Raw genomic sequence first — 25,415 nt, forward strand, 5'->3', positions numbered from 1 at the left:
CTGATTACACTGGCTGGAACCTTCGGTACATTGTTAAAGAGAAGAGGTGAGAACAGACATTTCTGTCTTGTTCCTGATCTTGGGGGAAAGCAATCAATCTCTCATTAAGTAAGGAGTTAGCTATAGGCTTTTCACAGATGTTCTTTATCAGGGTGCGGAAGTTGCTTTCTATTCCTAGTTTGCTGAGAGTTTTTATCAGGAAAAGTAATGCTATAGAATGAGTTGGCAAGTATTCCCTTCTTTTCAATTTCTTTTGTGTACAATTGGTATCATTTTGTCCTTAAATGCTTCGTAGAACTTAACAGTGAAGCCACCTGGGCCTGAAGTTTTCTTGTGTGAAGATTTTTAACTACAATTTCTATTTCTCTAATAGATAGAAGGCTATTCAGGCTCTGTCTTCTTTGTTAGCTTCTGTGTTAGTTTGTGTCTTTCAAGGAATTTTTCCATTTCATCTAAGTTGTCAAATTTATTGTAATAAAGTTGCTCATAATATTTCTCACTTTTTTAAATTGTGCTTCAGGTGAAACATTACAGAGCAAATTAGTTTCTCTTTCAATAATTTATACACAAATTGTTTTGTGATATTGGCTGCTATCCCCACAATGTGTCCACATTCTCCCCTTCCACACTCCAATTCTCCGTTTCCATTCATCCATTTTTCCTGTCCCTTCCTCCTGTCTCGTCATTGCTTTTGAGCAGGTGTTGCCCTTTTAGTCTCGTATACATGACTGAATATTCCTCACATATTTTTTTATGTTATTGTTTGTTTTATAGACTTGTCTAATCTTTGGCTGAAAAGTGAATTTCAGTTCTGAGTTAATAGGTTTAATAGAGTGTCCAGGGGCCGTAGTCTTGGGGTTTTTTCTAGTCTCTGTCAGACCAGTCTTTTTTTTTTTTTACTGTGAATTTGAATTTTGTTCTACATTTTTCTCCCACTCTGTCTGGCACTCTTTGTTGTGATCCCTGTCAGAGCAGTTGGTGGTGGTAGCCAGGCATCATCTAGTTCTTCTGGGCTCAGGCTGGTAGAAGCTCTGGTACTTATAATCCATTAGTCCTTTGGACTAACATTTCCCTTGCATCTTTGATTTTCTTCATTCTCCTTTCCTCTGGATGGGATGGGACCAGTAGATGTATCTTAGATGGCCACTCACAAGCTTTTAAGACCCCAGACACTACTCACCAAAGTTGGATGTAGAACATATTCTTTATGAACTTTGTTATGCCAATTGACTTAGATGACCCACAGGACCATGGTCCCCAGTCCACCATCCCAGTAACTCAGTCCCTCATGGTGTTTGTATGTGTTTGTGAAACGTCTATGACTGCCTTGGTCAAGTTGTGCTGACCTCCTCTATACTGTACACTGTCTTTCCCTTCATGAAAGTTAACACTTATCTGCTATCTAGTTAATGATTTCCCCTCCTCATAACCATCAAAGATTGTTTCTATGTGTAAACCTTTTCTTGAATTTTTATAATAGTGGTCTCATACAATATTTGTCCTTTTGTTATTGACTTACTTCACTCAGCATAATGCCCACCAGATTCATCCATGTTGTGAGATATTTCACAGATTCATCATTGTTCTTTATCGTAGCATAGCATTCCATTGTGTGTACGTACCATAATTTGTTCATTCATCTGTTGATGGGCACTTAGGTTGTTTCCATCTTTTTTATTGTAAATAATGCTGCAATGAACATGGGTGCGTACATGTCTATTCATGTGACGGTTCTTATTTGTCTAGGATATATTCCTAGGAGTCGGATTGCTAGATAGTATGGTATTTCTATTTCTAGCTTTTTAAGGAGGCACCATATTGTTTTCCATAGTGGTTGTACCATTTTACATTCCACCAGCAGTGCATAAGAGTTCCAATCTCCCTGCAACCTCTCCAACACCTCTCATTTTCTTCTTTTTTGATTAGTGCCATTAATGTCAGGGTGAGATGGTATCTCAATGTAGTTTTGATTTGCATTTCTCTAACGGCTAATTGGTAACCCTGGTGGCGTAGTGGTTAAGTGCTACTGCTGCTAACCGAAAGGTCAGCAGTTCGAATCCACCAGGCGCTCCTTAGAAACTCTACCGGGCAGTTCTACTCTGTCCTATAGGGTCGCTATGACTCGGAATCGACTCGACGGTAGTGGGTTTGGTTTTGGTAATGGCTAATTGGAGCCCTGGTGGTGCCAGTGGTTAAGCGTTCGACTGCTATCCAAAAGGTTGGCAGTTCAAATCTACCAGCCGCTCCTCGGAAACCCTATGGGGCAGTTCTACTCTGACCTAGAGGGTCGCTATGAGTTGGAATCAACTCAACGGCTACAGTTTGGTTTTTGGTTTTCATTAATGGCTAACGATTGTGAGCATTTCCTCACGTGTCTGTTAGCCATCTGAATGTCTTCTCTGGTGAAGCGTCTGTTCATATCCTTTGCCCATTTTTTAATTGGATTATTTGTCTTTTTGTTGTTGAGGTGTTATAGTATCTTGTAGATTTTAGAGATTACACCCTGGTTGGATATGTTGTAGCCAAAAATTTTTTCCCAGTCCGTAGGTTTTCCTCTTGATCTTTTGGTGAAGTCTTTTGATGAGCATTGTGTGTTTAATTTTTAGGAGCTCCCAGTCATCTAGTTTATCTTCTGGTGCTTGTGCATTGTTAGTTATGGTTTGTATCCTATTTATGCCCTATATTAGGGCCCCAACATTACCCCCGTTTTTTCTTCCATGATCTTTATAGTTCGGTCTTTGATTCATTTTGAATTAGTTTTTGGGTATGGTGTGAGGTATGGGTCCTGTTTCATTTTTTTACAGACGGACATCAGTTTTGCCAGACCCATTTGTTAAAAGAGACTGTCTTTTCCCCATTTAATGGACTTTGGGCCTTTGTCAAAGATCAGTGACCATAGATGGATGGATTTACCCATGGTTCTCAATTCTGTTCCATTGGTCTATGTGTCTGTCATTCTACTAGTAACAGGCTGTTTTGACTTCTGTGGCTGTATCGCAGGCTCTGAAATTAGGTACTGTGAGGCCTCCTAACTTATTCTTCTTTTTCAGTTAAGATTTACTTATCTGGGACCTCTTTCTTTTCTGTATAAAGTTGGTGATTAGTTTTCCACCTCATTAAAGAATACTGTTGGTATTTGGATCGGGATTGCATTATATCTGTAGATCACTTTGGGTAGAGCTGACATTTTCACAATGGTGAGTCTTCCAATCCATCAACATGGTATGTTTTTCCATTTATGTAGGTCTCTTTTGGTTTCTTGCAATACTGTTTTGTGGTTTTATTTGTATACGTCTTTTACCTCCCTGGCCATCATGTCCCCCTTTTTTATATGTTTTGATATTGTCTGCTGTCTCTGAGACAGTAAGGTATTATTTTCTTTATTGATTGTATGTTTGTTTCATCCTTTTTGTTTGTTTATTTTGTTTTGATATGTCAGGGCAGGTGAGACAAGAGTGCTTTGCTACTTGCTTATCTATGGGCACAATAGTTCTCACCACCTTGTCCACATGGGCAGGGCAGCAACAGACAGGGCAAGCCTGCTTCACTCTACACTAATTTGCTGAGTGCTGAGGGCGAACTAGGTGGGCGCTGTCTGTTTCCTAATGTTGGTCCTGTGGTGTGGGAGCCTTCCTAGCCCCTTGCCAGATAGGCAGGGGTGTTCAGTGAGGAGTGGTGCAGGCTTGCTCCCAGTGTTCAGCAGCTGGTCAAGTGGCAGGAGGAGGGGGCAGTGCAAGCCTGGTGTGGCAGCTGGCTTGAGTAGCAAGGGTGCTGTAGTTGTGGCAGCACTCGGGGGTTGGTGAGAATAGGGGGTAGCATACAGGGGTAGTTGTGGGTGGGGGGAAGAAAAGAGAGAGAGATTTTTTAGAAGTAGCCAGCAGGTGGGGGCTGGGCTGATCTGAGGACTGGCAGGAAAGGGGGGAAGGTGGTGTACAAGGCTAGGTGGGAGGTAAAAAGAAAAGGAAGAAAGTAAAAGAAAAAAAACGTGGTGGCGCAGTGGGAGTGGGGTGGGCCTGGGTCCAGTGGCAGGGGAGGAGGTGATGTACAGGGGTAGGTCTGAGGTAGAAGGAAAAGGAAAAGAGAGAGAATAAATAATAATAACAATAAAAAATGAAAATTAAAAAAAGAAATGGCAGCACAGCGGGGACTGGCGTTTGGTGGTGGAGTGGACCGAGGGCAGCTGTGGGCCAATGGCTCTCTAGTGGAGGCAGTGAGATGTGGCCTGGTAGGACGGGGTAGATGTGGTGTACAGGGCTGGGTGAGAGGAAGAAAGAAACCGAAGAAAGGAAAAGAGAGAAAAGAAAGAAAGAAAGAAAAAAAAAGACCATATGGCAGGAGCTAGCAGGTAAAAGCAGGTAGGGGTGGGGAAAACATGGGGAAGCCATGTACTGGTGACTCTCTAGCCAACTGGTATGGTATGGCCCATTGAGAAGGGGTGCAGGTGGCACACAGTGCTAGGTAGGTGAGAGAAAGAAAAAAAAAAGGAAGGGAAAGAGAAGAGTAAAAATACATGGTGCTAAGGGAACTGGCTGTCGGGGGCAGGATGGAACCAGGGTGGCAGTGAGCTGCTGTCTCTGTTGCCAGGTGGCTCATCGGGAAGAGGCAGAGGCAGTGCATGGAGCTAGGTGGAGGGATAATGAAAAGGAGGAAAAGGAAATAGAGAAAAAAGAATAGCGAGGAGGGAACTGGCCATTGGGGGTGGGGCCGACTGGGGATGGCAGCCAGCCGGTGTCTCTCTCACTGAGCATCGTGGTGCGGCCTGCCAGGAAACGCAGAGGCAGTGCATGGGGCTAGGTGGGAGGGGGAAAGAAAAGGAAAAAAGAGAGGAAAAAAAAAAAAAACGCTCCGCAAGAGCTGGTGGTGGATGGGGGTGGGACATACCAAAAGATCAGTTGTAAGGGAGGGGAGGTGATGTGGGGAGCTAGGTGGGAGGTAGGGAGAAAGAAAAGAGAGAAACAACAGCAAGAAAAAAAATGGCGGCATGGTGGGAGCTGGTGAGTGGAGGTGAGGCGGACTGTGGGTGGTGGCTAGCCGATGTCTCTCCAGCCAAACGGCATGGCACAGCCCATCAAGAAGGAGCAGAGGTGGCACATGGGGCTAGGTGGGAGGGAAAAAGAAAAGGAAGGTAGGGTAAGAGAAAAAAAAAATGCCTCAGTGGGAGTGGGCTTGTGGGAACAAAGAGGACCTGGGGTGGTGGTGAACTGGTATCTCTCCAGCTGAGCAGCCTCAGTCCATTGGGAAGTAGAGGCAGCGTACAGGACAGAAGGGTGAGGGATGGGAAAGCGTGTTTCTCTGGTTATTGGGTGCTCTGTCTCCTGTTGGGAGCTCCGTGAAGTTGCCGTCTCATACTCCCTGTCCCGGGTCGCTGCTGGCTGTGGTCCAAGATGGTGAAGCTTGGCAGGGAACCTCCACCCTTTAGCTCTCCTCATTCTCTGTCAGTTTCTTCTTCCATTTGGTGCTTGATCTATTTCTTTATCCCTTCATCTGATGCTTAGGGTTCCATGATTGATGTTTGTATCTGTTTTACTTAATATTTTGGGTCTTTGCTGCCGAGGGATGGTGTTTTAGTCATCTAGTACTGTTATAACAGAAATACCACAAGTGGATGGCTTTAACAAAGAGAAATTTATTTCCTTACAGTAAAGTAGGCTAAAAGTCCAAATTCAGGCCGTCAGCTCCAGGGAAGCCTTTCTCTCTCTGTTGGCCTGGAGAAAGATTCCTTGTCATCAGTTTTCCCCTGGTCTAGGAGCTTCTCAGGTGCAGAGACCCCAGGTGCAGAGACCCCAGGTTCAAAGGACGCGCTCTGCTCCCGGTGCTGCTTTCTTGGTAGTATGAGGTCTCTAACTCTCTGCTCACTTCTTTTTCCTTTTATTTCTTGAGATATAAAAGGTGTGCAGGCCACAAACAGATATATGCACACCCATGTTTATTGCAGCTCTGTTTACAATAGCAAAAAGCTGGAAGCAACAAAGGTGTCCATCAACGGATGAATGGATAAATAAATTGTGGTATATTCACACAACGGAATACTACGCATCGATAAAGAACAGCGACGAATCTGTGAAACATTTCATAACATGGAGGAACCTGGAAGGCATTATGCTGAGCGAAATTAGTCAGAGGCAAATATTGTATAAGACCACTATTATAAGATCTTGAGAAATAGTATAAACTGAGAAGAACACATACTTTTGTGGTTATGAGGGGGGGAGGAAGGGAGGGTGGGAGAGGGTTTTTTACTGATTAGTTAGTAGATAAGAACTGCTTTAGGTGAAGGGAAGGATAATACTCAGTACATGGAAGGTCAGCTCAACTGGACCGGACCAAAAGCAAAGAAGTTTCCGGGATAAACTGAATGCTTCAAAGGTCAGCGGAGCAAGGGCGGGGGTTTGGGGACCATGGTTTAAGGGGACTTCTAAGTCAATTGGCAAAATAATTCTATTATGAAAACATTCTGCATCCCACTTTGAAATGTGGCGTCTGGGTCTTAAATGCTAACAAGCGGCCATCTAAGATGCATCAATTGGTCTCAACCCACCTGGATCAAAGGAGAATGAAGAACACCAAGGTCACACGATAACTAAGAGCCCAAGAGACAGAAAGGGCCACATGAACCAGAGACCTACATCATCCTGAGACCAGAAGAGCTAGTTGGTGCCTGGCCACAACCGATGACTGCCCTGACAGGGAGCAAAACAGAGAACCCCTGAGGGAGCAGGAGATCAGTGGGATGCAGACCCCAAATTCTCACAAAAAGACCATACTTAATGGTCTGACTGAGACTAGAGGAATCCTGGTGGTCATGGTCCCCAAACCTTCTGTTGGCCCAGGACAGGAGCCATTCCTGAAGACAACTCATCAGACACGAAACGGACTGGACAATGGGTAGGAGAGAGATGCTGATGAAGAGTGAGCTCTTTGTATCAGGTGGACACTTGAGACTGTGTTGGCATCTCCTGTCTGGAGGGGGGATGGGAGGATAGAGAGGGTTGGAAGCTGGCAAAATTGTCACGAAAGGAGAGACTGGAAGGGCTGACTCATTAGGGGGAGAGCAAGTGGGAGTACGGAGTAAGTTGTATATAAACTTATATGTGACAGTTTGACTTGATTTGTAAACGTTCACTTGAAGCTCAATAAAAGTTAATAAAAAAAAAAAAAAAAAGGTGTGCAGGCCACACCCCAGGGAAACTCCCTTTACATTGGATCAGGGATGTGACCTGGTAAGGGTGTTACAATCCCACCCTAATCCTCTTTAACATAAAATTACAATCACAAAAAGGAGGACAACCGCAGAACACTGGGAATCATGACCTAACCAAGTTAATACACACATTTTTGGGGGAATGTAATTCAATCCATGGCCGACGGCATGGAGCTTCTGTCTACAGTGCCATATTGGCTCTGCCTCCCATAATATTTCTTTGTTATCCTTTTACTATTAGTAGAATTTGTAGTGATGTTACATCCCTGATTACTGATTTTGATAATTTCTCTTCTTTTTCCTCTCTATTTTTCCTGATCAGTCTGTTGAGAAAGAGGTTTATTGCTTTTATTTATCTTTTTAAAGGGTCATCTTTTAGTTTCATTGATTTTTATCTATTGTTTTTCTCTCTTCTATTTCATGGATTTCTACCTTGGTCTTTATTATTTCCTTTCCTTTCCTTACTTTGGAGCCCTGTTGGCGCAGTGGTTAAGGGCTCCTTACTTTAGGTTTAATTTGCTCTTCTTTTCCAGTTTTTTAAGCAGAGATCATTAATTTGAGACCTTTCTTCTTCTCTAATATAGGTATTTAGTGCTATCTATTTCCCTCTAAGTGCTGCTTTAGTGGCATCTCACAAATTCTGATATGTTGTGTTTTCATTTTCATCCAGTTCGTAAAACCTTCTAATTAACCTTTGGGTTTCATCTTTGATCCGTGGATTATTTATTTTGAGTTTTTTTTTTTTTTTTTTTCCAGAGATCTTTCTGTTACTGATTTCTAATTTAATTCCATTGTGGTCTGAAACCATGCTTTGAATAACTTGAATCCTTTTAAATTTACTGAAACTTGTTTTATGGCCCAGAATATGGTCTATCTCGGTAAATGTTGCATGTGCCTTTGAGAAGGATGTGTATTCTGCTGTTGTTCAGTGAATATTGATTGCTTCATAAACTCAGATTAATATGGTCAGTTGTCCTCTGGGTTATCTTCCTCATTACAATGTCTGGGGAAACTTAGTGGTCAACAAGTACTATCAGAGCTTTCGTTATCTGGGAGCTGGTAACCAATTTGAATACTGGAGACGCTGTAGAAGTCTTGATAACGTTCACAGACATTTCCTTTACTTAATATTATGCTAATTTACCAAAATGTCATCTGAGACTTCTGAGCCTAAATTTTCATAAAATATCTACATCTGGTAAACTCTAATAGCACCAAGGAACACCTATGTAAATAAGCAGACTGAAGACCTCTTTATTCTCCAAGTGACAAAGGCTGACGTTTTCCCTATCATTAGTAAGAATGGCTAATCTTCATTGAGTCCTACTGTGTGCAGGCCCAGTACTGAGAATTTACCACGCATTAACTCCTTGGATCCTCAGCATAAATCTATAAGGTCAGTGCTCTTGTCCTCATTTTACAGATGAGGAAGCCAAGGCACATTTAATGACTCAAGGTGCTCTATATATATTTGTTAAGTAAAGAAACGTATGCACTTGTCCAGGGCTACACAGCTATTAAGTAAAAAAATAATAATAATAAAGGAGCTGGGAATTGAAGCCATACTCCCATGATTAACCTTTGTTCTATATTGCTTCCTTTGTCTTCCTTTTCTTTGTTTCTTTTTCTTTTTTGGCAAGTGCATTTGCTGTTGGGGGAGAGGAGAAGTGGGCAGCTGCCTCAGAATTACTGGATGTTAGCAAAATGGCCCCAACAGCGGTATTACTGGTTGCTGAGAATCAGCTCTGACTCGTGGTGACTCCATGTATGTCAGAGTAGACCTGAGCTCCATAACGTTTTCAGTACCTGATTTTTTAGAAGTAGATTGCAAGACCTTTCTTCTGAGGCCCCACTGGGTTAGCAGTTGAGCACATTAAGTGTTTGTGCCACCCAGGGACCTAATCCTTATTCTGTTTTCACTTGATAAAGAAGCTCTAATTCTTTAGCATTAGTAAAAACTGAGTTTTCCAAAACCAAGGACAGAATAGAACTATAGACTGTGAAAGCAAAACCAAGGTTCTTTAAAAAAAAAAAAAATTAAGCATTATTGTGTTTTTCTAAATAATGAAAGTACTACATAATTCTTGTAGACTTTTTTTTAATATAGAAAAAAATCAAAACTGCTTAGCAGGTTGTTTCATTTTTATTTGATAAGCCAAAGAGAAAGCAGAATTATCTTGTTCCTGCGGCTGGTATTGCAACAGGAACTGAGACAAACTTTGCTCACTTTTAGAGAGCCCATGGAATGTTCCAGAAATAAGGGAGCCTGAAGGGATGTGAGATGAATTAAAGTGCTTCTCTGTGTGCTCTGAATGAAGGCCCCAGCTGTGGATGGACAAGAATCACACACTTGGTCCTTTGTTTCCCCAGGCATAATTTTTTCCCCACAACTGAGTATTCTGAAGACCTTTCCAGAGATAAACAGTGTTTTCCAATTGAAGCAGTTCTTTTTCAGAAATTTACTGGTAAAAAAACTGAGTCCTGTTCACTTTCTTTTATTAGGCAAACAATTTACATTTTATTATGAAAACGAAGTCTGCAAACAAGATTACTTTATCAAATCACCACCTCCTCAGCTTTTCTTTGCCATGGTGAGCATTCACTAAAATTAAACGGGCCTCCCACCACCTTCATGAACAGTTTTCCTTTCTCTTCCGCTAACATTTAACTGAAATGCAAAACTTTTTCATTTTTCAGGGCTCTTGGAAAAGGCGGTTTTTCATCCTGTCAAAGAGTAGGGAAACCAGCTTTAGCCTTTCCTATTACAAAGACCGTCATCAACGAGGATCCATTGAAATTGACCAGTGGGTATCCAAACCAAGAACACTTTCACAACAGCAAATAGGAACAAGTCAAATAGGAACAATTTGAATGCAAATTGAAATTTAGATCATTGGTGGAAGAAATCAAAGTCTTCAAACTTGTTGCAATACCGGTTACTTCTACTCCAAGCGACCCTACAGGGCAGAGTAGAACTGCCCCACAGGGTTTCCAAGGAGCGGATGGTAGGTTCGAACCAAGTTTTTGGTTAGCAGTCATAGCTCTTAACCCTGCCACCAGAGTTCCAATATGTTACTAAAAGGGAACTAAATTTGCAAGCAATTAGAAAAGATGACAGATAAATTCTTATTTCATATTCCGTATTATAGTTGATAAATTTTTAATTAATAAGCATTCTGTTAGGAAGGACTTGATTCACTCAATTTGTTTTCAGTTTTCCAACTACTTAAACAGTGTGCATAAGAGACAGCAGATGAAATTATTATTTCATAAAGTCAACATGGATTTTTAAAAAATACTTAATTTTTTTCTCTTTAATTATGAACCAGACAAATTGAAAGACATAATAATTTGTGGAACCAAGAATTAAACTAAAAGAGGAATGTTTGAATTAAACTTCAGGCTAAACAAAGTATTTTCAGTCAGTGACTGAACCAGAGTCAAACTTATTTTCTAAAAATATAATACTTATCGAGTATCTCTAATGTTTCGTTCAGTTTGGATCCTCTTATAAAACATTAGGTCCATTTCCTTCCTAATGTTGTATTTACTTCTGATTGCTACTTTATGTCTATATCAAACAGAAATTCCAGTGTGGAAGTTGGCATAAGTAGCCCTGAAAAAATGCAATTTGTACAGAAGATGTTTAAATGCCACCCTGAGGAGGTGATGTCCATCAGAACCACTAACAGGGAGTACTTTCTCATTGGCCATGACAGGTGAGTAGTAAGAGGACAGACTGTCCTCTGTGTGCAATATACATAAAAAAAAAAAAAATTTTTTTTTTTTTTTTTTACATATATATAATAAATACTTTAAATGAATGAATAGTAAGCATGCTCTTAACAAAAACCCATGGCCGCAACCTTAAGATGCCATCTTGGCAAATTTCATTATTTGTTAAAATACCCTGAAAAGTCGCTATCATCCTAGATGCATTCCATGTAAAAGAACCCAAGATCTCTACCTCCCAGAGCAATAAAAATAACTTTTCTCAACCAAAAAAAAAGAACCCAAGACACAACATCTATACAAGTGACATATATTAGGGAAGGTTTACGCTCATCCCAGGAGGAGGCTCCAGCTTATAAGAGAGGCTCCTTCCACCAGCAAAGGTGCCTAGTGAATTCTTCACAGTGATTGTCTGCTTCACAGAGAAGCCGAGGTGCAGGGGAGGTGGCTGTGCAGAGGCTGCAGGGAATGGCAGAGCCAAAGTATGAAGCAGCTCGAGCTGTTCAGATCACTCAAAACACAAAAAGCTTCCTTTACGCTGTCACATGAGTCAAACGGGGGGGAGGGGGAGTGTGATTTATATGAATTCAGTTCAAGGCATGCATTACCCAAGAGGTGGCACAAGCGACACCGAAATGGCACTGACAGGTTAGGGGGCTTACTTAAGAACACAAAAGAAATCAGTGTCAAAGCCAAAAGGCCCCAAAGCCCGTGATTACGTCCTACTATTATTTTCTACTTTTCTTCCTGTCTCTCTGTACTTCCTCACACAGGTGGCAAGAGAGGTAATTCTAGTCTGCAAGTGTGGAGGTGGTGAGGATGGTGGGTCATTTAAGCTACTCGGGGGAAAAAAAATCCTTATTTCCCTGGTACCTGCTCCCCCGCCTGTCCAAACCTCAGTAAAAGAATCCTTCTGTGGTTCAAAAAGAGCACAGGCACTATTGTTGCCACGTGCCGGCTGAAAGTTCACTCCTGTCAACAGGGAGAAGATTAAAGACTGGGTCTCCTTCATGTCATCATCTTGCCGGGATATAAAAGCAGCACATCAGATCACAGAGGTGATGCGACAATGCTAACCAAATAACGGGGTACCTGATAACAGCCCCCTTTCACAGGGAAACAATGGTAGCTTTTTCCCCCCCTTAGCTACAAGGAATAAGTAAGTGAGAAAATGTGCGTACTTGTTATTTTTATGATGAGCAATAGGAAGAAATACATACTTTCGTGTTTGAGAGAGAACTAAAATACGGACACTTTAGATTTTTATGTGGTAGGGAGAGTGAAAGTTTTAACTGTAGCATTTTTTAATAGGAGCTGAAACTATGCTATTTTCCATCACTGTAATTTAAGGTGTAAATAAGACTTACGATTAAGTCTAAGGTGATTTCTGTAAAAACGTTTTGCACCAATCTTACATTTTTCATATATCTCTATAATGTAAATGATAGTAGCTTTAAGTTTGTAATTTACTTCATAAGGGCCTTTGCTGATTTACATGCAGTCAGATTTTTATAAATGGAACTTTGACCTCTAGGTGTGGTTTTTACTACATTATCTAGATTGTTCTATGCTTACAACAGAAACGTAAGTTAAAGAAAAGGAGAATGCAAGTCACGGTAACAAGTAGAATCGAATGGAGCACAGGAGATGGGTGTAGAAGGAAAAATGATTAAAAAGACAGATTGAGGGCAAAATCAGGGGGCTCTGCAGGCCACGCTGAGAGACCTCAAGGGTTTGGGAACAGGAGAAAGATAAGATCAGCTCTTGCCTTGGTGAGAGACAGGGAGCAGGGAGCCCAGTGGGGAGAGAGAACAAAGCTTCATTTCAGAAAGTAGATCAACTGACTGCACTATTCCTTTTTCATAACCAGGAGAGTCTCTCACTGGGTGATAAACGGCGCACTTCAGACCCCAGCCCTTTCCTCGTTCCTTCCGGTATACCAAAGGCCGTTAGCTCCACCTTATCAAGAACCAGTCTTCCAAACATGGTAATTGGGGTCACCTCATTCTCTCTCAGGATACCATGCCAAGGAGTCAACTAATGCTTCAAAGTCTTGGCAATTAGCAGTTGAATTTGACACTTTGCCCACCTTCCTCAAAGCCTAAGCTACTATATGAATGCATCTCAGCCCTAACATTTTTCCTATATTTAGTCCGTTTCCCATATCACAGGCGAGCCTTCCTGCTTCTCCCTACCGACATCTAAATGCATCCATTCATTTTGGACGCTCCTTGACATGCATCTGGGTATACTGGACTGAGAGTTCTTTGGCTAAACAAAAGCCTGGCTGGCAACCTTTTCCTTCCTTCACACATAGGGCACACATTTCCTCTGTAAAAAGATTCTTGAAACACCAGTTGACTTCCTGCCACACCATCTGTACTTCTCAGGCAAAGGCAGAGCTTCTTATGAATTTCCTTCGTTTACTCTCCTCAGTCTGCTTCTCCGAGGTATATATGGAGAAGTGAAGTCCATTTAGGGTAGTAAATTCAATACACTGCCCCTCGGAAGTAATTTGTATTGTACCCTCAGCTTTCTTGGATTTGCTCTCTCTCTAACTTTGGATATTATTGATATTTGGGCTGAGGTTTGTGTGTTTTTTCCTCCTGCATAGATGTTATTTCATCCCTTAGAGACATAATGATTGACTTTCCCATTTCCCTGGGTACCTTTATGTGACATAGCCTCCTATTTTATCTAGTTGGCAGCTCTCCAACTATTTTAAAAGCTTTTTGTAGCATATCAAATTCACCAGGCCAAACACCTCATCTCAGTTATTCACTTACTGAGTATCAAAGGTGGTATGAAATTGGGTTGGGAAGGCTAGCCCTTTTCAGCAAATGCCTCTTGTTTTTCACTCACGATATTCCTTCCCACCCCCCTGCCCACCCCCACCAGATAACACTACTGGCCTTCTTACCTTTTCATGCTATGTATTCAGATCCAGTAATTTTCAACCAGCTTGAGTTAAGAGTATAGGTTGTCTTGCTGGGTCTTTGTTGTTTGTTTGTTGTTGTTGGAATTAAATGGTAACCTTTCTTCACCCCCAGCTCAACATGGCTTGGTTCCATGAGATTGGAGCTAGAAAAAAAATTTTTTTAAATAACATTCTTTCAAGGACTTCCTAGAGAATATTCAAGATCTTTAAAAAAAAAAAAAAAACCCTGCTCTAAGACATTGTTCTTGGAAGAATTAAATTGTACTTATAACAATTTTCCTGCCATGCAAAACAGCTACATTAATACAGTATCTTATATCAGTTGGGGGAGGGAAGGCAGTAATTGGTTGAAAGTAGATCACCTTGAAGCCTATAATTCATGCTGTCATATGAGCAGCACTACCAAATTGTATTGCTATGGAAACAATAGAAGTAGGTGAGCAGAACACAAAGAGGAATATTGAGCAGGAAAAGGAAAGGTGCATTGGCATAAATCTGGACTAATTACTTTCTCAGGTGGCACTGGATGATAGCTGGAACAAGATGGGGTGTTGGGGTGGGGACTCTATGTCAGAACTTAGTGACTTAGAATACCACCCATGAGAGAAAACCACTTGTTCTGGGTTATGGTTCCCAATGGTAGAGAACCAGGTGCTTATATTTTTATGACATCAGTGGTGACCCAGGACAGGAGGCAAGTTCAAGTTGTGTGGGCTTCTGGATGTAACCTTGGAAGATACTCTGATCTTCTGAACCCAATTAATCTACTACAGCTTCTCCAGGAAGCATATGGCTTAATTCTGTCTCTTGCAAAGAAAAAGCAAAGCATGGATTCTGTCTTCATCTCTTTTATTTAGCATTTCATGGAAAAAAGTTCTCCAGGATTCAGGCAATCTTATCTCCCACAAGATTTCTCTTCAGAGACCACTCAGGATAAAGAAGAAGAGAATTATTATATCAGCCCCCGGAGTATTCTTTTAGAGGTAACTCTTTCCATCCACTAACCATTCAGTCTTTCAGCAAGTATGTACTGAGCCCCTGCCATGTGCTATTCCTGAGACACTAGGTTGAGTTCAGTGGGGACTCAAAGGTGAGCCGGGCACAGATGAAGTACTCACAGCGCTGACACTTGAATAGGAGACAACCATAGCACAAGACAGAAAAGGGCTCCATGCTGAAGAAAGAAGCTCACAAAATTGCACGGGGTTGCATGAGGGATGCAGGAGAGGAAGCTGGCTTCCAGCCAAGAAGACCGGGGAAGACAGGGAAGGAGGTGCCATTTGACTTTATTTGAATAATGGATAGAATTTGGGCTTGGGAGTTGATAGAAGACATTCTGGGCAGAAAGAATAACATGGACAAAAGTTCTTGAGTGATAAATTTTATGGTACCCATCAGTCAGTCTATTAAGTAACCGGAAGCCCTCACTGAGTGCCTTCTGTGTGCCAGGAACTGTACTGTACTAAGGGTGGCGGCTGCAGTAATGAACCTGGCATCGCTCCTGCCTTCAGAACCCGCAGCCTTATCAGTTACCACGTGATCATGCTACACAAGAGGCATGGTCAAAGTTCTCTGAAGCAATAGAAAGAGGATACGTTTCCTCTCTCCATGGGAGTCGGGGAAGGCTTCAGAGGAGAAATGGCATTTGAAATGTGCATGGTGCATAGCTCACTTGAGCTGGGACCTAGAGTGACTGGATGGCCAAAATGGGAAATAAAACCGAGAAAAGAGCCAGGCCATGATGGGTCTTGAATCACAAATTGACTTCATTTTGTAACAACACAGAGGCAGTGAATTATCTTCAAGTACTATTAGCCCAAGGAGCCCCAGTGGTATGGTGGTTAGTACTCGGTTACTGACTGAAAGGTCAGTGGTTCAAGCTCACCAGTTGCTCTTTGAGAAAAAGACGTGGCAGTCTGCTTTCATTAAGATTTAAAGCCTAGGAAACCCTATGGGGCAGTTCTACTCTGTCCTAAACAGGCTGCTATGAGTTGGAATTGACTCGATAACAATGGGTAGTATTAGCCCAGTAGCTGTATTTGAGGTAGACTTTTGAGAGAAGAGAATGAAAGTGGGAAGTAGGAAGACCAAAATGGAGGGAGGTGAGTGTCTGTAGAATATCCTAAACTGCAGGTTTTCTACAAGATAGTAACATGTGTTCCCACGAAAGAAAGGTCCTAGGGTTAAATAAGTTTTAGAGACACCAAGGGAAACTAAGTTATACAGGCTTCTGAACTGCAGACTTCTCTGAGCCTTTAGTATGCAATGGTGAATTATACATAGCCAAACAGGTTACAACACATAGCATATTCTAGTCTCCTTTGACCATAGGACCCTGCTTTCTCCAAAAATATTTCTCACACTGGTGTTCCGTGGGACACAGCGATGGTAACTAGTCCTTTGTGATAGTTCAACCAATCTGGTGTGTGCTGAGTATCAGTTATATGACTGGCATTTGTTAGGTACTTTATGGGATACTAGTAAGGTAAGGTACTAATACTAAGCTAAGAGTAAACAAATAAACAAGAGCAAAATGTGCAATAGAAGCTCAGAGAAGGGATAAGTCAGCAGCAGCTGAAGTGGTCAGAGGAGGCTGAGGGACTTCATCTAAACCTAAACACAATTTCAATAGGCAGAAGAGAAAAGGGGCATCCCAGGTGAAGGAAACAGCGTGAATATGGATGCTAGAATAGCAGTTTGTCAGAAATAATGAGAAGATTAGGTTGGCTGGAATGAAGTGTTCCAGTTGCAGGTTAATGATGAATTTGTTATGGTAGGTAAGAAGAAAGCCTTCAGGGTTTTTGAGCAACCCTTGCCCCAAATGACTGTCTTAGATCTAAGGGGCTATCTGAGGGCTTCCCAAGGGCAGTATTTTCTAGTACCCTCACAGCCTCCTGAAGCAACTCAGACTGCCCATGAGCACAACAGCCTAGGCCACATCTGCATTGTGTCTGAATCTGTGATCCATCCAGGCTACATGATTTTGCAGTAGAACTGATGGGGGAAAAGAGTTCCTGCCAGTAAGTGCCTAGGGATGAAGCAGAAAGGTAAATAGAAATTTAGTCCAATAGAAAACTTGTACCAGAAACATGGGGATCCAGGAGAAGAAAATGGCCTTTGGGTCTGCCAGAAACTTTGGTGATTCCAGTAGGTGAGGTTGGTTGAAATTCCAGAATTAGCACCACTATTCACCTAGTGGAGGATGTTCTTACTATTTCAGGGCCCAAAGTCATAATGTAACAGATAGTGAATGGAATAAAAACGTATCTGACTTATTGGTAGACTGTATCCTTAAGTCTATTCTTCTTGTCTATAGTTGGGTAATATTGATTCCAATGATTCTGGTGAATCCATTGAACCTGATAGTCCAGACAAGGTCTTCAAAAGAACTGAGCTTCCTTATGTGTCAATGAAATCCTTGTAAGTAAAGCTCATATATATTATTAATCAATCTAGTGTGATAGAACAACTACGGCCAGTTCATTTAAATAGTTGATATACTGATGCAGAAACGTTACTACACACCAAGTTTAACAGATTTCTTTAGTAAGTATTCCCAAAATAAGAAAATGTGGCAATGGTTTCCCCATCCACAGAAAAGCATTGGTAATATTCTCAGGACATGTTCTGTCTCCTGGGGAATCTGTTTTCTATTTTGCATTTATATCTCTCACACTCTTACTTCTGTCCCCAAACCCTGCCCATGTAAAGGAGTTATTTTTATTCCAAATCCAAACTTTATTGGATTTGATTTTGCTGTGGCCATGATTTTGATGGTTGGACATATTTCAAGAACGTGTTAGCTTTCATATAGTTGTTAGCTACTTAATTCTGATTCACAGGGAGGGGTGGTGGGGGGACTGTAAATGGATATGCTAAAAAGGTTTGTTTTAACTTTTTATATGCCAGTGTTTTCAAAGAGACACCTGACCAGTCTGCTGAGAGCAAAGAGGAATCCCAGGCCCTTCCCAAAACCCAAGATGAGGGGCTTCACCTGCAAGAACAAGGCTCAGAAAATGACTCGGGTCTTTCACCTGCCAATTCAGAAGCACAGACCACGAATGACAAAAAGGGGTCGGCCTCACTAACTGTTGTGCAATTGTCTATATTAATCAAGTAAAGCTCTAATTTTTAAAACTTTATGGGCCCCAAGAGCAAGGCATCCTTCCTTTTTTACTGAGTATTCACGTTTTAAAGCCATCCCTAAAAATCTCCAAGTTGGCCAAGAATATGACCAGCTTCTCCCTTTTGCTGAGGTTGTTGCCAAGGACAGTGAACAACAGAGCTGGAAGCAAATTGGTCCCTTGGGATGTGGGTGGCATTTTCAACGATTTAAAAAAATTCTCCTTTGGTTAGTCTTTCAGGCTCTAGAACTTTGAATCCAAACTAATCTGAGTAGCATGTCACCCAGATTTTCCTGTGAGCATAATTTATAGGCATGAAAGTCACATAAGGTTTGGTTATAGACCAGAAGGGAATGTGTAAGGTTTTAGGTGGTACCAAGAGCATGTGATAAAACTGTTCTCAATTTTATTACTTCTTAGTGTCTTCCACAAAATCATTTCCAGAAGAGAAATATGTAAACTGACCTGACGTTATATAGTCAATTTAGTCCATTTTTGCCTCCTTTCCCATTGTCTGCCATCCACTACCACATCCTAAGGAGGGAGGACACTGATGAGTACTTTTTGGTAACTTAAATTCACATTTTCTATAAATGTTTAGGCCAATATTATAACCTGAAAATATAACCTCAGATGTAAGAGGCCAAAAGTTTATTCAGAATCCAGCCATGCAACTTTTGGGTATATACCCAAAAGAATTGAAAGCAGGGACTCAATCAAACAGATGCTTGTATACCAATGTTCATTGCAGTATATTCACAGCCAAAAGGTGGAAACAAACCAAGTGTCCATCAACAAATGAATGGATAAACAAAATGTGCTATAAATGTACAATAGAATGTTATTTCGCCATAAAAAGGAATGAAGTTTTAATACATGCTATGCATCAGTAGGGTGGCTATGAGTCGGGATCGACTTGACGACACTGGGGTTTTTTTTTTTTTTTTTTGGTTTTTATGCATCAATGAACTTTGAAAACATTATGCTGAGTGAAATAAGCCAGACATGAAAGGACAGAGATTATATGATCCCATTTATGTGAAATATCTAGAATAGACAAATACATACAGCCACAAAGTAGATTAGCGGTTACCATGGGATGGGGGAGTGGGGAGCTGTTGATTAACGGCACAGACTTTCTGCTTGGGGTGATGAAAAAGCTTTGGAAACAAATAGTGGTGACGGTTGCACAACATTGTGAGTGTGACTAAAGCCACTGGACTGTACACTTGGAAATCATTAATATGGCAAATTTTGTGTTGTATATTATATATTTTTATATATATATATATTTTTTTAACACAATTTAAGAAAAAAAAGAACTCTATTCAGAAAGTACAGTTCAGACCCAGGTCCAGTTGCCTGATATGACTTCTACAAATGTCTTATCTCATAGTAACATCCCTGATGAATGCCAAGTGGAGAAACTGGACGTGTTCCTTTCTCCTTCTGACATCATAAATTACCTTGCTCTCATAGAAGCTGCAGGACGGATATGGTAGGTCAGAGATTTGACTACTATTGGTTATAAATGGGGTTGAAAGATATGAATTATATCTCGAACGCTGTATTTAATGGCATGGACTATTGTGTTGCTGTTGTCACAAAGGGCGTTCCATTGATGCTGGCAAAAACAAGAATATTGTTGTGAGGGAGGGTCAGCTAGGAAGTGGGTGAGTATAAGAGGACCCGAAAGTCCAGGAAGCGGCAAATTTCTGATTTTTCAAAGTAGGTAGAGTGGACAGGAAGTACGTATGGTTGAAGGAAATTATTTCCAATCAATGCACAATGAGTATTTGATGAATGAATGAAGCCAGTGAATGCAACAAAAATCGAAAGTCAAAAGGGAGAAGGCATATCAGAGCTTAAGACTTCCAAAAACCAGCTAAAATCCTCCTGATCAGAGACTAAGATACAAAAGATTGTGTGGCAGAGGATATTCTTAATCATTGTCTACTTGATTCTATGTTCTCTTAAAGAGTTGGCAATTTATTTTGGTGGAAGATCACATTTTTAAAGGGGAGTAAACCATTTAATGTAAAGTAACAGTATGTTACATTATACACCTGCTATAACATAAATACCGCAAGTGGGTGGCTTTAAGCAACAGAGATTCACTTTCTCACTGTTTAAGAGGCTAGAAATCCGGATTCAGGGTGCCAGCTCTAGAGGACGGCTCTCTCTCTCTGTCAGCTCTGGAGGAAGGTCCTTGACTTTCTGAGCTTTTGCTCCTGGGTGATCTTCATGTGGCTTGGTATCTCTTCCCCATCTCTGATTGCTAGCTTTATATCTCAAAATACACCCTAACACTAATCCTGCCTCATTAAACATAACAAAGACAACCCATTCCCAACTGGGATTATAACCACAGGCATAGAGGTTTGGATTTACAACACATATTTTCAGCGGACATAATTCAACCCATAACATCACCAATTGTCTTGTAAGTCCTAAGAGGACAAGAAGCACAACTTTCCACTTTTCCAAATTTTCTACAATCTAAGGCTCAGTAGGAAACCCTGGTAGTGTAGTGGCTAAGTGCTACAGCTGCTAACCAAAAGGTTGGCAGTTCAGATCCACCAGGCACTCCTCGGAAACTCTATGGGGCAGTTCTACTCTGTCCTATAGGGTCACTATGAGTCAGAATTGACTTGATGGCAGCGGGTTTGGTTTGGTATTTCAGGCTCAATAAATACTTAACTGAACCATGAACTTCTCTGTGCCTGAACTTGCTCATTTACTAGTTCATTTATTTGTTTATTAAATATTCATTGTGTAATCATTATGTGCTCACTCCCACCAAATACTTATTGGGCACAATTGTTTACTTGGAGCTATGGGGTTGTAAAGATTAAAAAAAAAGAAAGAAAAAAGAGGTGGCACTGCACTTCCAGGGTCTCATGGCCTATGGAAAAGATGACCACATAAACAAGTAAATATAAAACATATAATATTTGAAAGTACTTACATGAGGCACTCACATAGTGCAATAGAAGGACAGGGGCAGAGGAGATTAATTACGGCAGAGAAAGTGGTTGGTAGGAGGGTTTTGTAAGGTGGTATGATTTGAGCTGAGCTTTTTTTTTTTTTTGGAGGAAGAACCAGGCTCCAAAAGGAGTGGTAGAGGAAAGGATATTCCAGATGGAAAAAAGAGGCAGTCTACTTCAGACGGGGTTCAGCTTAGCTAAGGAAGCTGGTGATAGCAGCAACAATGGGATAGATAGAGGAACCTGCACGTCCCATCCATGCCCTATGGTCTTACACTTGTGCTGGGTATTGTATCCCATTGCAGTGTGGCCCAGTGGGTAGGCCCCCCTCGCCTGGGGTGCTTATTTTGCCATGGAGATCACCTTTTGGCTGTGAATGATCTGAGGCCCCAGAGCTTGGAGGAGGTCTCCTTGTTTCTCAGCCGGTCCATCCAAAAGGAGGTGAGTTCCTGCCTACCAGCCCTGGCCAAGGCAAGTCAGGACCAGAAGGAGCAAAATCAAGGTCTTAGATGGAATCTAAGCAGAATTCTGAATACATATGGGCCCCTTCCTCAACCACCAAGTATAAAAAACAGAATGTTTTCATAGACCTCTTTCAAAATTCCTTCATATAAAGTAGTATTTGGAAAGCCACTGGGCAGGGAGACAGAACACCTGGTTTGATGACTTTGGAAGCAGTGTGATGTGGCAAAAAGATCTTGCAGGGGAATCCAATGGGCTCAGGCTGAATCCCAGCTCCTTAAAAATTTGGGCCTCAGTGTCTTCTCTTCTGTAAAATTAGAGATTATGATAGTACCTCACAGAATTGTTGGGGCATTAAATGAGACAATATATGTAACGTGCTTACGACAGTGGCAGGCACATATTAGGTGATTGCTATAGATACTTGCAGCCCTGGTGGCCCAAGTAAGTCGTTAAGAGCTTGCCAGCTACCCATAAGGTTGGCAGTTTGAATCCATCTTGGGAAAATCACTTCCCTCCTCTGAGCTTCAGTTTCTTCTTTCTAAAGTGAAAGAATTGGTTTACAAACTGTACTTCTTCAGCCCCTGGGACAGGGGGATATACAGGATCCAGGACTTCAACTACAGCAGTCCACATTTATCATTTGTCTTTTATACAGTGGGATTTCCCATTAGCTTTCTTTGAAGAAACGGTTCCTTGGCTTAAAATTTCTGAAAATCACTGTACTAGATAATCTCCCAATTTCCTTCTGGCTCTGAGAATTTATGATTTTATATGTCTTATCTCTTTTGCAAGAAGCCCTGGTGGCGCTGTAGTTATAGCGCTCGGCTGCTAACCAAAAGGTCAGTGGTTTGAACCCACCAGCTGTTCCATGGGAGAAAGATGGAACATACAGCCTTGGAGCCCTATGGGGAAGTTCTTACTTGTCTTATATGGTCACTATCAGTTGGAATCAGTGGCAACAGGTTTGGGTTTTGGTATTTCTTTTGCATCACATAATACCTCGTTGGTTAGACAAATTGTACTATTGCTATTACGCAAATGGGGAAACCCAATAAAGATGAGTGAGCTGTTTAAGACGTTCTACTAGTTAGTGGCAGAGCAAGGACTAAAACTAGGTATCATCCACTCACCATTTATTGAACATCTACTCTATGCTGGATACCATAGAAGGTTCTAGAGTTACAAATATGGCCTCAGCCTAAGCTCAAGGAGCTCACAGATTAGTGGGTTCAAGAGCCATGTTAAATGCTAGTTACAATACAGCCCATCTTCTACACAAGTCACCACAGGCTTCCTCTTCTCATATATTGTAGTTTATTAAAGGATGTTTTTCAAAAACAGCTCCAGAGAGTGCGAATGAGGACAGACTAAGAATAAACACTCAACGGATAATCTTTCATCATTTTATTTTCTTTTTCTTGTTTTAGAAAGTAAAACTCACCATCGGCCGGATTCCAAATTCAAAGAAATTCCATGCTATCACCTGTGTGTGCCCATTAAAATACCAGGATGATGCACCTTTTCATCTGGACAACCCTGGACCAGAGAGGGCACCAAAGAGGAGTCCAGCCATTAGAAGGGGCCAGGAGAAAAGAAGTGGAGAGTAACATGCCAAGGACCCATCACAGCTGAGCAAGGATGGAGACCTCAACCCTGTACCAGGCTCTGCATCTCACTGCTGTATGACATAGGCACACCTCTCTGAATCTCTGGGCAACTCCATCCTGACAGTGGGTTCACCATTCCCTCTCTGGCTCTTGTGTTAGGGAGGTTGAAAGGGTTAAGTGGGATATTGACTATAGAATAGAGTGATGTAAGGCCTTATTATCTCAGACATTGTCCCAAACACCACAAACATAAATTGGGTAAATCCCTCATCTAAAATGCATAGTGTGTTCTGTTGAGGTCGTGGTCCACACAATCCCTTCTTTGTTAGAGAATCTACAGTTGAAAATACTCGTTCCAGAAAGACAGATTCCCAAGAGAGATGTGATACCGTATGGCCCTTCCCAAGCACCTTCTACCCCATCATCCCCATGTCCACAAAGCTGAGACCGAGTGGGCTCTTGAATTCAGTATTTATCTTGTTTTTTCTTAAGGACCCAGTAACTAGAAGTCAAAGCAGTTCGAGTCACATCCAGCAAAGATTTGCTTGTTCTACAAGTAATGAGGGAACTACTTAGCACTTCTAAGTTTGATAGTTCTTTAAATGCATTAACTAATTGATCCTGAAAGGCTAAGAGAATAAAACGTTTTCCTCATAAATAGGAAAAATAAGGTAGAGAGCTAAAGCACTAATTATATCAGGGAATGTAAGAGCAAAAGCAGGAAATCATATTTTAACATGTCCTCATTTTTCACGGGAAGAAATTAAGGCCTTGAAAAATGGATGATAAGGCTTACTTTGTGGCTCCAACTTTCATAGCTATTTTGTGGCAGAACCAAGAATCTGAAACCAACTCTGAGAAACAGATGTCTTGATCCTCACTTTGTATTTGGGTTTAGGTTTTGAAAGATCTTCAGATTTAGAAGAGACATTCAAATATACCTCATTTTCTGTTATCCAGAAAATGCTTAAGAGAATTATGAGGACTTCATATAATTGAACACTCTGAAGATGTTATGTTCTATATGTACAGTTATAAAAAGATGTTCGTAATATATTAAAGGTGAAAGAAGTAAATTGCAGGGTCAAATCAAAAAACCAAACCCGTTGTGTTGAGTCGATTTTGACTCACAACCAACCCTATAGGACAGAGGAAAACCACCTTATAGGGTTTCCAAGGAATGGCCAGTGGATTCAAACTGCTGACCTTCTGGTTAGAAGCTGAGCTCTTAGCCACTACAGTGTAGTAGGTAAAATATCGTCCTTGTTTTTTTAATTTTACTGTGCTTTAAGTGAAACTTTACAATCAAGTCAGTCTCTCATATAAAAACTTATATACACCTTGCATTTTTTTTTTTATATACTCCTAGTTGCTCTCCCCCAATGAGACAGCACACTCCTTCCCTCCATCCTATATTCCCGTGTAAAAAAAAAAAATTGTTTTTGTTTTGTTTTTTTTTTTTACTCAGCCAGCTTCTGTCCCCCGCTCTGCCTTATCTCCCCTCTGGACAGGAGCTGACCACATAGTCTCAGGTGTTACTTCAGCCAAGAAGTTCACTCCTCACCAGTATCATTTTCTATCTTATAGTCCAGTCCAATCCCTGTCTGAAGAGCTGGCTTTGGGAATCGTTCCAGTCGTGGGCTAACAGAAGGTCTGGGGACCATGACCTCCGGGGTCCTTCTAGTCTCAGTCAGACCATTAAGTCTGGTCTTTTTACGAGAACTTGAGGTCTGCATTCCACTGCTGTCCTGCTCCATCAGGGATTCTCTGTTGTGTTCCCTGTCAGGGCAGTCACAGGTTGTAGCCAGGCACCATCTAGTTCTTCTGGTCTCAGGCTGATGTAGTCTGATTTATGTCACCCTTTCTGTCTTTTGGGTTCATAATTACCTTGAGTCTTTGGAGTTCTTTATTCTCCTTTGCTCCAGGTGGGTTGAGACCAATTGATGCATCTTAGATGGCTGCTTGCTAGCGTTTAAGATCCCAGACGCCACTCTCCGAAGTGGGATGCAGAATGGATGCTTAATAGATTTTATTATACCAATTGACTTAGACATCCCCTAAAACCATGGTTCCCAGACCCCTGCCCCTGCTACTCTGGCCTTCAAAGTGTTCGGTTTATTCAGGAAACTTCTTTGCTTTTGGTTAATCCAGCTGACCTCTCCTGTCTTTCCCTTTACCTAAAATAGTTCTTGTCTACTATCTAATTAGTGAATACCCTTCTCCCTCCTTCCCTCCCCACTCTGGTAACCATCAAAGAATATTTTCTTTTCTGATTACACTATTTCTTGAGTTCTTATAATAATGGTCTCACACAGTATTTGTCATTTTGCAACTGACTAATTTCACTCAGCATAATGCCTT

The 25,415-nt window shown here is 41.3% G+C and overlaps 1 protein-coding gene across 1 annotated transcript in view; it reads left to right on the top strand.

Moving 5' to 3' along the window:
* The window catches only part of PLEKHS1 (pleckstrin homology domain containing S1), a 32,410-nt gene extending 9,277 nt beyond the window's left edge, over positions 1-23,133 (top strand). The window contains exons 3-13 of the mRNA XM_049854676.1: positions 9,704-9,792; positions 9,899-10,005; positions 10,786-10,920; positions 11,916-11,991; positions 12,804-12,920; positions 14,729-14,854; positions 17,188-17,291; positions 17,781-17,987; positions 19,392-19,493; positions 21,288-21,423; positions 22,875-23,133. Of these exons, the coding sequence (XP_049710633.1) occupies positions 9,704-9,792; positions 9,899-10,005; positions 10,786-10,920; positions 11,916-11,991; positions 12,804-12,920; positions 14,729-14,854; positions 17,188-17,291; positions 17,781-17,987; positions 19,392-19,493; positions 21,288-21,423; positions 22,875-23,054 (1,379 nt within the window). The 3' untranslated portion in view covers positions 23,055-23,133. The remainder of the gene's footprint in view (positions 1-9,703; positions 9,793-9,898; positions 10,006-10,785; positions 10,921-11,915; positions 11,992-12,803; positions 12,921-14,728; positions 14,855-17,187; positions 17,292-17,780; positions 17,988-19,391; positions 19,494-21,287; positions 21,424-22,874) is intronic.
* Positions 23,134-25,415: the final 2,282 nt, after the last annotated feature.

Source organism: Elephas maximus, chromosome 16 (genome assembly GCF_024166365.1).
Source record: "Elephas maximus indicus isolate mEleMax1 chromosome 16, mEleMax1 primary haplotype, whole genome shotgun sequence".
In the NCBI taxonomy this organism is placed as follows: Eukaryota; Metazoa; Chordata; class Mammalia; order Proboscidea; family Elephantidae; genus Elephas; species Elephas maximus.